General features: G+C 41.4%; 1 protein-coding gene across 1 annotated transcript; it reads left to right on the top strand.

The window, feature by feature from the left end:
- The first annotated feature begins 9,198 nt into the window (after positions 1-9,198).
- Positions 9,199-9,627, top strand: SPATA45 (spermatogenesis associated 45). Its single transcript, XM_045536096.1, has one exon. The coding sequence runs from the start codon at positions 9,199-9,201 to the stop codon at positions 9,625-9,627; it is 429 nt and encodes a 142-aa protein (XP_045392052.1).
- The last annotated feature ends 7,685 nt before the right edge of the window (positions 9,628-17,312 follow it).

The raw sequence follows: 17,312 nt of genomic DNA, 5'->3' as shown, positions 1-17,312 counted from the left end.
TCCTAAACGCTAATGACTCTGTGCATTATAATGTCTTCCTTGCCCACTCTGTATAAATTGCCACACACCCCCTATCCCTTTATCTTGCTTTTTTTCTTCTTCTTAGCGTTTAACACCATCTGGGCCGGGCGCGGTGGCTCACGCCTGTAATCCAACACTTTGGGAGGCCGAGGCGTGTGGATTCTTTGAGCTCAGGAGTTCGAGACCAGCCTGAGCAATATAGATAGACCCCCCCCCCATTTCTAAAATAAATAAATAACTTTTAAAAATCAGCACGATTTATTATTAAATACTCATAGCCTTGTTTTTTTGTACTTTCATGTACCATGCAGTTTTCTACATAGCTCACAAAAAAAGCTATTTAGAAAGGCAATCCAGTGGGTTGAATTTTAAATGGACTTTCTTTGCTTGCTCCGGTCATACCTCCATTCCAGATGTTCACGGTAGACATTCAGGTATCTGCAAACTTCCTCTTATCCAGTGGGGGTTGGAGATCAAGTTGTACCAGATCTGATGGTCTGATAGGGTGGCTTCCTGAATGGACTCCTACAGAGAGGCCATTCTTTCTGATTGTTTAGGCTTCTCCTGTTTGTTTAGTTATTGATTTATTTTTGAGACAGAATTTCGCTCTGTCGCCTGGGCTAGAGTGCAGTAGCGTCACCGTAGCTCACTGCAACATCAAACTCCTGGCTCAAGCAATTCCTCTGCCTCAGCAACCCCTCTGCCCCCCTTTCCTCCCCCCCAGTAGCTGAGACTACAGGCACACCCCACCTTGCCCGGCTAATTTTTTTATTCTTTGGAGAGACAGGGGTCTTGCTGTTGTCCCAAACTCCTGGCCTCGGCCTCCCAGAGTGCTAGGGTTATAGGCATGATCCACCACACCCAGCCCTCCTTCTGTTTAAAGATCATTTGTCTTCTCTTTGTCCTCAGCAAGGACTGGGTTGAAAATTCCCTGGTTATCCTGGACAGCCAGTCAGCTCCTGATTTTCCCCAGATTTTTACCAGCTGGTGCCTGTCCTACTTTTGCCCCACCTTCTCATGTGCCTTATCTGCGTATGACAAAGCTCTGTATCCGACTCTGTCACCACCTACCTGGAGTGTACCACCAAGTGGGCGTAGAGGAATGGGGAAAGGAATCAGATCTAGAGACAGGCTACCTGGGCTTGATTCCCAACTTCAGCACCCACTAGCTGTGTGACCTTGGGCAAGTTACTTAGCTGTTTTCTAACAGGATTATAGGATCCTGCTTTGTAGGATTGTTATGAGGATGAAATGATTCAACAATACCCAGCAGGTGGTAGGCATTCTCAGTTAAAGTTAGGAAGGTGATCAAGTGTAGCAATTAAGGATTCAGGCTTTGTAGCCAAATGGCTAGGATTCAAGTCCTAGCTCTTTGGCTTACTAGCCCTATGGACGTGTACTAGTAATGTGTGTGTAACTGTAAAGTGAGAACTGTTAATGGAAAAGCCAAACTCTGTAAAATAATTTTAAAGGGATTTCCTCTGAGCCAAATTTGAGGACCATGATCTGGAGCCACGCTCAAGAAGTCTTGAGTAAGTGGACTCGCTGTGGCTGGGTTACAGTTTGGTTTTATACATTTCAGGGAGACAGGGGTTACAGGTAAAGTCATAAATCAATAGGTGGGAGTTATACATTCATTTGGCCCAAAAAGGTGGGCCATCTCGAAGTGGATGCTTATAGGTTATAGGTGGGTTTAACGATTCTTTGACTTGTAGTTGGTTAAAGACATGAAGCTTTGTCTAAAGGCTTGGAATGTTTTAACATAAGGAGCTGTTTATCAGAGACAAACCACCTGACATAGATTTGTTGTATAAATTGAGGACCTGCAGGTTTGTCTTGCATACACTTAGGCCTGTTAATAGGTTACAAAGGATGTCCCCAAGAAGGGGCTGGGGCATGATGAGGGACAGTTTGACTTCCCTCCTGGCAGGCAATTTAGTTTTAGGATATTCCTTTGGCCACGAGGGGGTCCAGTCAGCTAGCGGGGAGGTGAGCCTTAAAATTTTATTTTAGTTCACAGAACTATGCTTTTCATGAGATTGTTATGAGAAACAAACGGCTAGTAAATATAAAGCACTTAAATGATGCCTCACCTCTGATCTATAGTACTCAGTAACTGTTACCCATCCCTGTTATTAAAATATCAGCTCATAACTTTGTCTTTCTCACAGGCATATCTCTTTGTTGTGTTATCTTAGATTTGACCCCATCGTGTCTATTTAAGCCTGCCTGGATCCTCCTGGAGTTCCTCCAAGCTCTTCCGGACCGGACTGATGATTGCAGGGCCATACCTGGAGGGTGCTGTCAGGGCTACCCTAAAGGGCAGCACACAGTGGCATATCTCAGCTACCCTTTGTCTAACAAGAGGTAGATTTCTTACTGTGGGAGGTGATTGACAGGTGAATAGACCACCATGTGACGTATGTGGACAGCCAATAGATGATCATCTATGTCAGACAGGTGTGTTGTAGATAGGATTCCTACACTCTATAAAAAATTGACCTATGTGAAATCTACTATTTCTTCTGACTTATGACAAGTAAAATAAGATATTTCTAATGAAAGGATTAGACAAAATACTTATGCTCTTTCAGCAAAGTTCCATAAAGTAAAGAATGGCATAGAGAAAAGGTGAACGCTCAGCAGTACCTTTTTGTAGTGCTATGCCATTCTAATTCCTTAACCTCACCTTCTCTCTCTTGAGGCTTCAGTGGTGGATACTTATTAACCAATGTAGACATGAGTCATACTTCATATCGTATGTCTGGATGTGTGACAGAACGCGAACCTTAATCTCTGTCAAAGAGGGCATTTCTGGGAGCACTAGTTGGCTAGGGGTCAAGATGAGTTTGAGCTACATTATGGGTGTGGGATAACAGATTGGAGAGATTTGAATAAGTAAAAGGTCAGTGATACAAGATCTGAACAGCATCCAAGAGTCCAGGCCCAAGATGTTAATAGGAGTGACGTGGCTGTTCCTGAGCAAAGGCTTCTCATAGTTTAAGAGCTTCAGAGGTTAAGATGCAACCAGAGCAATTCTGTGGGAAGCCCGATCCATGGTGTTCCACAGGGAGGTGGGCAGATGGGGGCAGCCTTGCCTTCAGCTTGCACACACTGGCGCCAGGCTCTGGCCACCTGAGCAGCAGAGGCTATGCTGCTCTGCTCAGTGGAAAGATCAAGGTGGGAGTGGAGGCATGGAGGAGAGGGCCAGAAATCAGAATCCTCCTGTGTGTTCTTTTTTCCCCCCACTGAGACATTTTGTTTGTATGTATTTATTATATTCCTACAAAAAGAGTCCCAGGACTTTTTCTCCTGTGTGTTTTCATCTTGCTTCCTCTTGATCCATGCCAGGTGAGGTCGTCAGTACAATGAAACCGAGCTGATGGGATGGGAGCAGATTATTCTGCCATTTTTCTAGATCTCTGAGTTACACATCAAGACTGGGACTGGGAACACCTCCCAAACTTCGTTTGGAAGTGTGTTTCCTGGGCAGGGGGAGGGGAGACTGAAAGTGATCACTCCACACTTGTTTGACCTGCCTATGAGGGTCACAATTTTCCCAGCTCTGTGATCATCAATGACTTTGAAATAACCAGTGTAACCAAGCTTCATCATCACAGTTAGAAACTGGACAATGACTTTGGAGCATGGTCTACTAAGAACTTGGCATTGGGTCTCTTTTTGGCATTCCTGCACATCACTATGGTGGCACAGAAAGGTGGTGGAAAGCGTGTGTACACTTTTGTAAATATACCAGGGATTTAACTGTATAGTGGGCAGAGCCTCCTCCTGTAACAGCTCCAGGAATTTGCTAATGCAGATCCTGCCTTTCCTGTCTGGCTTAAAATTTGCCTACTGAGTCATTTAAGTATAACCAATGTCAAATCACAACTAAGTTTTCCATGTCATATCTTACTCTTACTCCTTTTGGCGTGAGTTAATTGATCAGATTAGCTAGTTGATACGTTCGCCTTAAAGATAACAGATTCAGAATGACAAATTTACAAAAGAAGGGGCAAGATAGCCTGGGATTTCTGTTCACACATTTACCCGCAGCTGCTTCCCAGTCCCTAGCCATTGTCATTTTATTTTTATTTTGTTGTTTTTTTTATATTTGAGGGAGGCTTTGTGCTCAAGAGGATAAAAAAAGAAAACATGGTAACTTGCGTTTAAATCACTATTTGAAGTTCCTTTTTTTTTTTTTTTTTTTGAGACAGAGTCTCACTCTGTTGCCCAGGCTAGAGTGCTGTGGCGTCAGCCTAGCTCACAGCAACCTCAAACTCCTGGGCTCAAGCTATCCTCCTGCCTCAGCCTCCCCAGTAGCTGGGACTATAGGCACACACCACCACGCCTGGCTAATTTTTTTATTTTTAGTAGAGAAGGGGTCTCACTCATGGGCTGGTCTCAAACTCCTGAGTCAAAGGATCCTCCTGCCTCAGCCTCCCAGAGTGCTGGGATTAGACGCCTGAGCTACCTTCCCTGGCCTAAAGTTGTTACTTTCAAATCTTTTATTTTAGCAAGCTTATAAGCTTAATATATAAATTATGTTACTTTATCTATCTATAAATCTTTTTATTTAAAATTATTTGTTACTTGATTGACATCTGACTGAATTACAAATATCAGAAATCTCAAATTCCTCTAAACATTTTAATACCACTTAAGCTTAAATACATATGTTTATATTACCCTAGGCATCCTGAATATAACTTATCATTTGTAACAAGGAAGACTTACAAGCAGTGGTGTGCTGCAGCCAGCACAGCACACATAACTTTCTGAATTAATAAACTAAACTAATACATTTTAGAACAACTCATAATGCTTAACATCTTTTCAACTATTATCTCATTTAATCCCCAGAACAGCTCTGTACTGGTATTAGCCTCATTTTACAACTAAAGAAGCTCAAGCTCCCAGGTATAGAAAATTTTCCTCCAGGTTGCACTCTAAGAAGGGGGAATTTGGTTTTTGTTGTTGTTGTTTTTACTGTACTATGTAATGAGGGAAAAAGAAGGGGGAATTTAGATATAGCCCCAGGCCCTCAGGTGCCAGAGTTGTGCCCCACTGATTAGGTCTCTTGAAATAAAAATATTGTCTAAGCTTCACAACTGCCCTGCGCTGGTCCACAGTTATTGCACCAGTCTCAGGATTGGATGGTCTAATGTCCTTTTGCTGATCCTTCATGGAGTTCTTCAAGGAATTGATTTCTCTGGCCTGGTAAACTGCTTTCCTCAATACTAATCTTTTTCCTTCTATCACTAATTCCTGTAAACAGATAAATTATGACTTTTGTATTTCTGACATTTAAAAATCTGGAAACTGCCTCTTCTAAGAAAATAGATATGTGAATGAAATAATTCCCCTTGTAAAATATCAAGTTTTAATAAAATCAGTAAAAGTAGCTACCACTTACTGGGTACCTACAACGAACCCTTAGATTAGAGCTCCTCTTCATGAAGGCATTGTCCCCAATACCCACAACAGCACACGGCACAGAGTAGATGCTCAAGAAGTATCAGTACATGTAATAGTTTGATGCCAGGCACGATATAAAGAGTTTTACATGCATTCCTCATTTAATCCCAAGTACCTCCCCAACATCTACCACACGCAAACACACATCTTAATGAAATAGGTATCTTTAGTCCCATTTTACAGATAAAGAAACTGATATTAAAAGGGGAGAGTAATTTATCCAGAGACACATGGCTGGAAAGTAAATGGGCTCTCTGAGTCCAGAACTACTTCTCTTCACCAGGGATTCTATGACTGGAACAAATTTGGAACAGCAAAGATCAGAATATTCCATCGCCAGGGTAGCATCCCAGTGGGCTGGTCCACACCAGTGGACTTCAAATAGGCTTTGGGTTGCTGTGTGTTAAAGGTAATTTATAATAATATGCCTGTAGAAACAGTAGCGTATTTTCTCTATACATGCAGTCAGTGCTCGTTACTGTGATAGTTATGTTCTATTAATATAAAGTCACCGCAAATAGTGAATTAGCAAATACTGAACCATTGCTCCTAGGAAGAATACAGACAGTCCCCGACTTAAGATAATTAGATATCTGATTTTTCAACTTTACAGTGGTGCAAAAACAATATGCATTCAGTAAAAACCATACTTTGATTTTTTTTTTTTTTTTGAGATGGGTTCTGATATTTTGCCCCAGCTGGAGTGCAGTGGCACAATCACAGCACACTGTGGCCTCCAGCTCCTGGGCTCGAGTGATCCTCTCACCTCAACCTTCCAAGTGACTGGGACTACAAGCTTGCGCCGTGTCCAGCTCGTACTTCGAATTTTGAGTTTTGGTCTTTGCAAGTATTCATTTTGGGGTAACAAATTTTAGCAAGTAGGCTAATTTGCCAATAGGGAATCCATGAATAACGAAGGTCTACTTCATTATGCTTAATATTTTCAAAGCTCTTTGCAAAGTTGTGGGCTATACACATTAGCAATCTCTATTTATGAGATTGTAAAACTAAGTGAATTAGCTGTGGAAACTGGCCTGTTCCTCACACACAGGGCCAGTGTCACAGGCGTGTGACCTGTACTGTCACACAGGACCCGGTACTCAGAAGGGTCTCACCCTTGGCTGAATGTTTTGCTGTTGCTCTCTTGAAAGTCTCAATTGTTTCTTAACTAGGGGTCCAGCTTATTATTTTCACTGTGCCCCACAAATACACAGCCAATGATCTAGTTACACAGCAGATAAACAGTTTAGTAACTGGGGAGACAAGAAAATACTATATACTTATCATATTGAACAAATCCTTTTTTTGAAAGTGCCTAATTAATATAATAAAGTTACCATTTATTGAGGGTTGGCTGTATTAAGCTCTTGATATGTATTAACTCAGTCCTTATGACGCTCTGTGAATTGGACATTATTTTCACTCACCTGAGGCCTGGAGAAGGTAAGTAACTTAAACAAGGCCTTACAGTTAGTAGGTAGCGTAGGAAGGATATGAAGCAAATCTTGCTGACTTCACAATCTATGCTCTTACACTAGACTCTATTGCTGGGTCTGTTTTGTTTTATTTGGCTCCAATTTTCACGTAATTTGTAATGAGTTTGAATTTTGTGGTCTTCTCAGTGAACGTTTAACTAGGACATCTACATTTCATTTGCAGTCAACTGTTAAAATGGGCTTTTAACAAAATACAAATTAACTCAAAAGTACATAAGAGATAATTACCTTGTTTTCTTGTTCCTTTTCTTTAGTCACGTCCCTTTTATTCTTTTCTTTTCTTTCTCTCCCTCTCTCTCTCTCTTTTTTTTTGAGACAGGATTTTACTCTGTTGCTGGGGCTAGAGTGCTGTGGCCTTATCATAGCTCACTGCAACCTCAAACTCCTGGGCTCAGTCAATCCTCCTGCCTCAGTCTCCTGGTTAGCTGGGACTATAGGTGCGTGCCACCATGCCTGGGTAATATTTCCATTTTCTTGTAGGGACGGGGAGGTGTGGTGGGTCTAACTATTTGCTCAGGCTGGTCTCGAACTCCTGGTCTCATGCAATCCTCCTTTCATCATTTCTGGGAAAAACTCAAAGGGTTAAATAGTTAGTTAAGGGAGAAGATTATAAAAATCATATAGGGGTTCATGGAGCTGGTTACATTCTTTTGTGTATTTAAGAATGAAAAATTGATGGTGCTTAAAACAGTGTTTGTGTGGTCTTTGTCACTTAAATGTGTTTCAGAGTATTATTTTTTAAAAATAAATCCCTTTTAAAATCATGATCAAAGCATTATTTTTAAAATCAAAAAGTGGAAGGCTGAGGCAGGAGGATTGCTTGAGGTCAGGAGTTCGAGACCAGCCTAAGCAAGAGAGAGACCCCATCTCTACAAAAAATTAAAAGAAAAAAAATAGAAAAAATTAGCCAGGCATGGTGGCATGCACCTGTAGTCCCAGCTATTTGGAAGGCTGAGGTAGGAGGATCACCTGAGCCCAGGAGTTTGAGGTTGCCATGAGCTATGATGATGCCACTGCACTCTAGCCTGGGTGACAGAGCGAGACTCTGTCTCAAAAAAAATAATAATAATAACTAAAAAAAAAACCAAACATACGATTCTTGTCATGCTATTTATAAATTTTGAGTCGTTTTTGTATAAAGCAAGAATAATCACCCTCATTTTTCCTGAAATTAATGTTCAGCTAACATATGTTTTAAAGGCAAAACACCCTTAAGTAATCAGTCCTTACAAACTTAGTTAATACAAGTTTTTAAAATATTTTAAACTTCCTTTAAGTTTAATGTAAATTTAACATATCTGATATTTTAAGCACTTCAAATACCTGGAAAGACAATTTTACAGCCTTAACAAGCAAATCTTCCTAGGTATGTAACAACGCTTTACACATTTTAAAATTTGTGTTCTACTATAGCCAATTTAATGTCCTGTTTTCTGTACTTTGTATAATGAAATTCTTTTGGATACTTACTGAGAAAGTATCACCCAAAATGTTATTAGTTTTCTCTGGACTAAGAGTGGTTTTAACCTGTCTACCTTTTGCTTTTCTGTATTGGAATGCATTGCTGGGATCATAACTCACTGCAGAGCCTGAGCAACTGTCCTGCCTCAGCAGCCTCCCCAGTAGCTGGGACTACAGGTGCAGGCCACCACGCCCGGCTTATTTTTCCCTCCCTTGATCCCTCCCTTCCTTCCTTCCCTTTTTGTAGAGATGGGGGTCTCGCTATGTTCCCCGGGCTAGCCTTGAACTCCTGGGCTCAAGTGATCCTCTTGCCTCTGCATCCCAAAGAGTTGGGATTACAGCCATGAGCCACCATGCTTGGCCCTTTTCTGCATTTTCTTAACACTCTACAATGAACATTTATTATTTTTATAATCAGAGGAAACAACAAATATTCCTAAAAGCAAAAACCAGTGCATAGTATTTTCAAAAACAAGATATATTTTCTTACCATTTTATAACCTTTTTTTTCCCCTGAAGAAAACCTAAAAAAAGACAAAGGAAAAACCTAAGGAAAAAAATAGTAAAAAGTGAGGTGTGGGGTGGGAGGCACAGTGGTACTGGTATTATTTTGCAGGAGAAGAAAGAGAAATTGATAAATATGATTGTGAATACTGGCTTCTCAGTCTGGCAGGCAACTGATAATATTTTTCATTTGTTTGCAGGACAGCAAGAATCACTTGACAATTGGTTCATTAGCACAATGGCAGCAATAAATAGAGCCAATGAAATAGTTAAAAAACCTAAAGTAAGCAAACGACAACTCCTGAAGGAGATCAATGAAAAGCGTGAATCCAACTGCTTAGTGGAAAGAAGTAATCAAGTCAGCTTATTGAGAGTTCAAAAGAGGCACTTTAGCAGAGCCTATCAGTCCTGTACTCACACCACAAGCAAAGAATCTGTTCCTGACAGTGGCAGGAGCTCCTGGGTCAAACTGAGTCTCCTTGTTTACCCCGAGAGAAGGCACTTTCCACCAAAAAGTAAGATGTTATGGCAGGACTCCTACACAATGGATAGGAGGGATTTAGAAGTAAACTTAGCAAGAATTTGGGCGGTTGAAAGAAGTTCACAAGTGCTGCCCTGGGGAAGTTTAAAGGCAATCTGTCTGAAAGTAAAAGGCTCATTAAACTAGGCTAGTTGATATAGGATCTATTGTAGACTGAGACTCTCATTTTCTTGTGTGCCCAGGATCCCAGGCTGGCTCATTCAGTGGGCTGCAGTTTGGATCTTGGAATCTGCATTCTCAGCAGAGTAAGGTGATGCTAACACTGATGCTTTGAGAAAAGTTGTTACAGATAATTACAATAGACCACAAAAACTTCAGAGACTCCCTCCTATCTCACCAATTTCTGTTGCTCTTACAAACATTTCATGTGCAAAATTGAGGTATGAAGGAGATGATTTTGATGACAAACATTATAGAAAAAGCCCTGAAAAGCACTAATAAAAAGTGGAAGGAGGTTGGGGGTGTGTACGGTGGTGGCAGTGATGGTGGTGGCATTATTTTGCAAGAGGAGGAAGGGGAACTGATGAATATCTTGATTGTCAACAGTTGCTTCTGAGTCAAGGAGGCAACTGATAGTATTTTTTTCATTTATTTGGGGAAAAAAGGGTGTGCGTGTGTTTAAACGTATTTAATACAACCAACAAATTGTTAATTTAGGTCAGAAACAAAAGAGTCGCCACATTTGAGCTTTAACTTCTTTGATGTGGCTGTGAGTTTACATCTGCCCAGTGCTCTTAGTAAGTGTTAGAGAGGGTGTGATACAGGGTGGCATGGAAAGCTGGGATTCTCCATTGTGTCTTAAAGTTAATCTGTAATAGTTATGTACTTATTTTACTTAAAAAATAACTCTCTTACAAGGAGTGCTTTTAGTGCAGTGGTCCCCAACCTTTTTGGCACCAGGGACTGGTTTCGTGAAAGACAATTTTTCCAGGGACCAGGGATGTGGGGGATGGTATTGTGATGATTCAAGTGCACTACCTTTATTGTGCAGTCAAACCTTTTTGCTAATGATAATCTGTATTTGCAGCTGCTCCCCAGCACTAGCATCACCACCTCAGCTCCACCTCAGATCATCAGGCATAAGGAGCGTGCAACCAAGATCCCTCGCATGCACAGTTTACATTAGGGTTGGCGCTCCTGTGAGAATCTAATGCTGCCACTGATCTGACAGAAGGCAGAGCTTGTGCGGTGTTGCAAGTGCCAGGGAGCAGCTGTAAATACGGATGAAGCTTCGCTCACTCGCCCTGCCGCTCACTTCCTGCTGGGTGGCCTGGTTCCTAACAAGCCACAGGCAGGTACCGGTCCACAGCCTGGGGGTTGGGGACCACAGCTTTAGTGTTCCTAATTCTAAGAAATACTGCATAATCTCTTATTCTGGTTGAATTACTTGAAACTAGATGAGTTAAATAACAACTAGGATGTTTCTTCTCACAAGTTTGATGATGAAGGGAAAAATCCACCTCTTGGGACAAACAGTATACAACTTTACATGAATATACATGGTTTTCTAAAATTCAGGGTCTAACAAATGTAATTTCCATAACCAACATTCATGGTATCACAATTATAAGCCAAAAATCCTAGAAGATTAAAACAAACCTTTTAATATGGTAGGAAAACTCTTTGCAAATAGAAAAATTAGCCAGGTGTGGTGGCGCGTGCCTGTAGTCCCAGCTACTTGGGAGGCTGAGGCAGGAGTATCACTGGAGCTCAGGAGCTTGAGGTTGCAGTGAGCTATGATGATGTCACTTCACTCCAGCCCAGGTGACAGAGCAAGACTCTGCCTCAAAACACAAAAACCAAAAACGAAAAAAAACCTCTTTGCTCCTTTGAAGTAAACAGACTTAAAGAAAAACTCAACTTTATGATGACAAAGTACAAAATAAGTACAGACATACCTCACTTTATTGTGCTTAACTTTATTGTGTTTCACAGATACTGTGTTTTTTACAAATTAAAAGTCTACGGCAATCCTGTGTTCAGCAAGTCTGTTGGAGCCATTTTTCCAACAGCATGTGCTCCCTTTGTGAGTCTGTGTCACATTTTGGTACTTCTTGCAGTATTTCAAACTTTTTAATTATTGTATCTGTTATGGTGATCTGTGATCAGTAATCTTTGATGTTACTATTGTAATTGTAATTGCCACAAATCACACCCATACAAGGTGGTGAAACAAATTGATATATGGGTGTGTTCTGACTGCTCCACCTACTGGCTGTTCCCCCATCTCTCTCCTTCTGCTCAGGCCTTCCTATTCCCTGAGACACAACAATATTGAAATTAGGTCAACTAATAACCCTACAATAGCCTGTAAGTGTTCAAGTGAAAGGAAGTCTCATGGCTCACTTTAAATCAAAAGCTAGAAATGATTAAGCTTAGTGAGGAAGGAATGTCGAAAGCCAAGATAGGCCAAAGGCCAGGCCTCTTGCACCAAACACTTAGCCAAGTCATGAATGCAAAGGAAAAGTTCCAGCCACAATATTTCCTCAAGACAAAACCTAATCTAGAGCAAGGCTCTAACTCTCTTCAATTCTATGAAGGCTGAGAGAGGTGAGGAAGCTGCAGAAGAAAAGTTGGAAGGAAGCTAGCAGAGGTTGGTTCATGAGGTTTAAGGAAAGAAGCCGTCTCCATAACATAAAAGTTCAAGGTGAAGCAGCAAGTGCTGACGTAGAAGCTGCGGCAAGTTATCCAGAAGATCTAGCTAAGATCATTGATGAAGGTGGCTACACTGAACAACAGATTTTCCATGCAGACAAAACAGCCTTCTATTGGAAGAAGATGCCACCTAGGACTTTCATAGCTGGAGAGAAGTCAATGCCTGGATTCAGAGCTTCAAAGGACAGGCCGACTCTCCTGTTAGGGGCTAATACAGCTGGTGACTTTAAGTTGAAGCCAATGCTCATTGACCATTACACGAAAATCCTGGGGCCCTTAAGAATTATGCTAAATCTACTTGGCCTGTGCTCTATCAGGGGAACAGCAAAGCCTGGATGGCAGCACGTCTGTTTACAACATGGTTTATTGACTATTTTAAGCCCATTGCTGACACCCACTGCTCAGAAAAACAGATTCCTTTCAAAAGATTACAGCTCATTGATAATGCACCTAGTCATTCAAAGGTTCTGGTGGAGATATACAAGGAGATGAATGCTGTGTTCATGCCTGCTAACGAAGGAGTAATATCGACTTTCACGTCTCATTATTTGAGAAACACATTTCATAAAGCTACAGCTGCCATAGATAATGATTCTTCTGATGGATCCAAACAAAGTAAATTGAAAACCTTCTGGAAAGGATTCACCATTCTAGATGCCATTCAGAACATCTGTGATTCATGGGAGGATGCCAAAATATAAATGTTAACAGGAGTTTGAAAGAACGTTGATTACACCCCCTCATGGATAACTTTGAAGGGTTCAGTACTTCAGTGGAGGAAGTAACTAAAGATGCGGTAGAAACAGCAAGGGAACTAGAATTCTACACGGAGCCCAAAGAGGTGACTGAATTGTTGCAATCTTATAATAAAACTTGAATGGATGAGGGGTTGCTTCTTACGGATGAGCAAAGAAAGTGGTTTCTTGTAATGTGGTAAACTTTCTTGTCTTATTTTAAGAAATTGCCACAGCTACCCCAACCCTCAGCAACCACCACTCTGATCAGTCAGCAGCCATCAGCAGCAAGGCAAGCCCCTGCACTAGCAAAAAGGTTATGACTCACTGAGGCTCAGATGATGGTTAGCATTTTTTAGCAATAAAGTATATTTAATTAAGGTATGTACAGTTTTTAGACATAATGCTATTGTATACTTAATAGACTACAGTATAACATAAACATAACTTTTATATGCACTGGGAAACAAAAACTTTGTCTAGCTTGTATTTTGCTTTAGTTTAATATTTTCTTTATTGAGGTGGTCACAGTTTTTCTGAGGTATGCCTATATAGACTTAACATAAATGTTATGGTAATTGGTGTGTAAATACATGGTCTATATTAGCCTAAACTAGTGTTTCTCAAAGTGTAGCCTGGTGACCCTAAAGTATTCAAATCTTTTTCAAGTTTCCATGAGGTCAAAACTATCTTCATAATACTACTGAGATATTATTTGCCTTTTCATTTTCATGGTCTCGTGAGAGTATAATTTGAATAGAGTTTACCAGAAGCTGTATGATATGCTATGATGTCATTACTCTGAAGCTTCATGGAATGTGGGTTTATCTTCTTAAGTTTCAAATTTTCTCAGTTTTAATTTCTAATGTGATAAACATTGAACGATATGACCCATATGAACAAAAGCTTGATAGAGTCATCAATTTTTTTTTCCTTAGAGCACGAGGTGATACAGCTAAAAATACCAAAAAAAAAAAAAGTAAAAAATAAAATGAAAAATAAAGGAAAAAAAATAGAATGAATAATTTTTTTTCTTGAGACAAGAGTCTCACTCTGTTGCTCCGGCTAGAGTGCAATGGCGTCATTGTAGCTCACAGCAACCTCAAACTCCTGAGCTCAAGAAATCCTCCTGCCTCAACCTCCCAAGTAGCTGGGCCTACAGGTGTGCACCACTACATCCAGCCAATTTTTCTATTTTTGGTAGAGATGGAATCTCTCTCTTGCTCAGGCTGGTCTCAAAATCCTGAGCTCAAGTGATCCTCCTGCCTCGGTCTCCCAGAGTGCTAGGTTTACAGGCGTGCGCCACCGTGCCCGGCCAATAATTTTTAGGAGTGTAATGGATCCTGAGACCAAAAAGTCTGAGAACTGCTGGTCTAAAACCAGTGCTGTGTATTCTCAAAAGCTTATTAAGATTTTGCCATGGTTTCCTCATTTATTTCTACTTGAACCTTATGGTCTTTGGTTTCAACTTTAATTCTAATCAAGGATGAAAAAGAGACATTAGGGGCTTACTTTCTTTTTATTTCCATAGTTGGTAGGTACATGGGGCTAGAAAAAGGTGCTGACATTTTTTTTTTGTGCCTACTTTATTCTGAATACTGTGAAGGTTTGAAAATGTCAACAATAATACCCTTTCATTCCTAATGTGAGTTTGGATCAGTTGAGAGGTAGATGGAGATAAAGATGCCGGCTTTGTTCTTGAAAAACAAATCTCCACTGGAGCAATTGGCTCAACAGCAGCCCAACGGTGAACTCACCTCTGAGAAGAATTTTCCCCATCCCCAACCAAACCTTCAGTCCTGCTTCACTAGACGGAGAACAGATGAGAGAGTGCCCTGTGGGAGGCCAGCAGATGCAAAGAGAGCATCCTCAGTTGCAGGATGAGGAGATGGGATATTACCTCTAAAATTTAATGTACTTATTAGTCTGGTTGGCCCTCATCCAATGTGCATTGAATCCAGAGATAAACATCATTCACGATAAAGTAACATCATCTTTACATGAGACAGCACTTATAAGCAGTTGTGCTCAAACATAAAAAATAAAAAAGCACAGGATGGCCCTCTTCTGTCCTCTGAAGGTTGAGGAACACCACATCTCAATATTCTCTAGGTGATCTCAGTCTAGACACCTGGCAGGGCTTCAAATGTCATCTCCATTCTGATGACTCCCGCATTTCTATTTCTGGCCCTGACCTCTCCGCTGAGTTCCAGACATATCTATCAGCTTGCCCCCTCTACTTGATGCTACCTCACATTTCCCATTGCAGAGAAAACAATTTCTATTCCCATCCCCAAACACACACACTAACCACCCCCACCCTTACCCCACCTGTCTTCCTCGCTTCAGAGAATGGTCAAAGATCTAGGAGCACCTTTGACTCCTCTCTGTCTCTCACGTCTCACATCCCTTCTGTCACCAGGTCCGGTCAACTCCTTCTTCAGCATCAACCTGGAGTCTGACCACCACTGCCACCCTGGTCCACCCACGGTCCCCTCTCTCTGGACGTACAGCAGGGGCCTCCCAACCACCCCCAGCTCCCTCTCTTGCTCCACCTACATTTACTTCTTCACACAACAGCCTGAGTCACCTTTTAAAAACATACATTAGATATGTCACTTCTCGCTCAAGACTCATCCGGGGTTTCACACCACACTCAGGATAAAATCCACACTCCTCACCTTGCTCTTACAGGTCCAGGAACAGTCCTTGCTTATTCTTCAAACTCATCCCCTCTACTCTTCCCCAGCCTCATCCACGCAGCCACCCTGGCTTTCTTCCTGTTCCTGGGAACTTCCAAGCTGGTTCCCACCTCACAGACTTGGCACATGCTGTTCCCTCTGCCTGGACCTCTCTCTCTTTCTCTTTATTCAGATCCTTGTTCAGAATCAACTCATCATGACCACCCTACCTATACAGCACTCCCCAGCCCTCTACAACCCCTTGCCCAGCCTTCTTTTCCCCCATAGTGATTGTTACTCTGTACGGAGCACCTACGCTCCTAGAAAGCAGAGCAATGGTCTCTGTTTTTTCCCTGCTTTATCCTCAGCCCCTAGAACACTGGCTGGCACAAAGTAGGCACTTAGGAAACATCTGTTGGCTGACTGAACAAATATTGGGACATAGAATATACTTTTCCAGAAGCAGTGGTGGATCTTACCTCATTCCTCTTGAGACCAATGGCCATGGCCTTGGGTGATGGCACTCAAGCAGTTTCCCACGGCAACCTTGGATGCTGTAGAGCCATCTTTAGAAATGGAAGAGGATGATAGTAAGGTACCTTTTGCTGGACACATACAATAAGAATTAGAAGGCATTCTGCTCTTTTCCTTTGCACACCTGTGTGAGTGAAAGAAACACTCATTTATTCTTCATTCATTCAACAAATATTTATGGGTACCTACTTTATGTCAAGCGCTGTTCTATGTGTTTGTTAACACAGTGCTGAATAAAACCCCTGCCTCAAAAAGCTTAGATGTTATAGGGTAGAACCAGATCAAGTTAAAAAATAGGCACGTGTGTCAGAGAGTGCTAAGTGGATAGGTGCTATAGGGAAACATAAAGCAGTGGGGTGGGGGAGTGGGAAGAGCTGGGTGGGGCACCCTTTGCCCCTGGAGCTGTGTGGGGATTAGCATCCAGGGCTCCTGGGGGCCTCCTTGAGCTGGCCAGTGTACACAGGGATAAGGGACAGAGTGAGATTAGTCCTGATAGTCGAACCTGGTGGGAAAGCCATGAGAGTTGGGGAAGAGGGAGACCAGGGATTTTGCTAAGAGCACTCAGAGTGCTGGGGGCTCCTCATTGCTTCTCTCACTAGTGGTGTGAATGCCGGGCGAGGAGTCTCCTTACCCAGAGATCTCCAAGCTTTCGCTTCAGTCTCCCACTTGAAGATGGGAAAGCCAACAGGAGGGCAGTGTTACTTAGATAGCCTTCAAAACAGAAGCTTTGGGTTCAAGTTCTGCCTCTGCCATTGACTAGTCTCATGCTTTTTGTCACTTAGTGTTTCTGAACCTTAGTGTCTGTATCTGAAAAACAATACTGTGCTTTCCAGGGTTATTTTGAAAACTATGAAATGTATTAAAAGTTATGCAACAAATACTTTTTTTTTGTTTTTTCAGATAATGCCATCTTTGGATGAAGTGTATCTCCAGCAACACACAGAAATATATTCTCTTGGATCCTTCTTCAGTGTATGTCTAAATTCTTTTCAAATATTAGTTATAAAGGAAGCTAAACAAAATTATTCACTAGATCTGCCAAAAGCCATTTTATTAAGTCACACAAAACATACTATATCTTCATTCATTCCATTTCATCATTTAAACTTAGATGTTTTGAGGAGACGATTTGAGTTATTTAAAGATACTTTAAAAGATGAATGGCCTAAAAGTTTACTTTACAGTGATCTTCCCTTTACTCATGTAA

Source organism: Lemur catta, chromosome 23, assembly GCF_020740605.2.
Source record: "Lemur catta isolate mLemCat1 chromosome 23, mLemCat1.pri, whole genome shotgun sequence".
Lineage (NCBI taxonomy): Eukaryota > Metazoa > Chordata > Mammalia > Primates > Lemuridae > Lemur > Lemur catta.
Note: the sequence above shows the minus strand (reverse complement) of the source record. Positions and strands in the feature narration are given on the sequence as shown.

Excerpts from the sequence above, each read along its gene's own strand:
- SPATA45 (XM_045536096.1), top strand. The coding sequence starts at position 9,199 with ATGGCAGCAATAAATAGAGCCAATGAAATAGTTAAAAAACCTAAAGTA.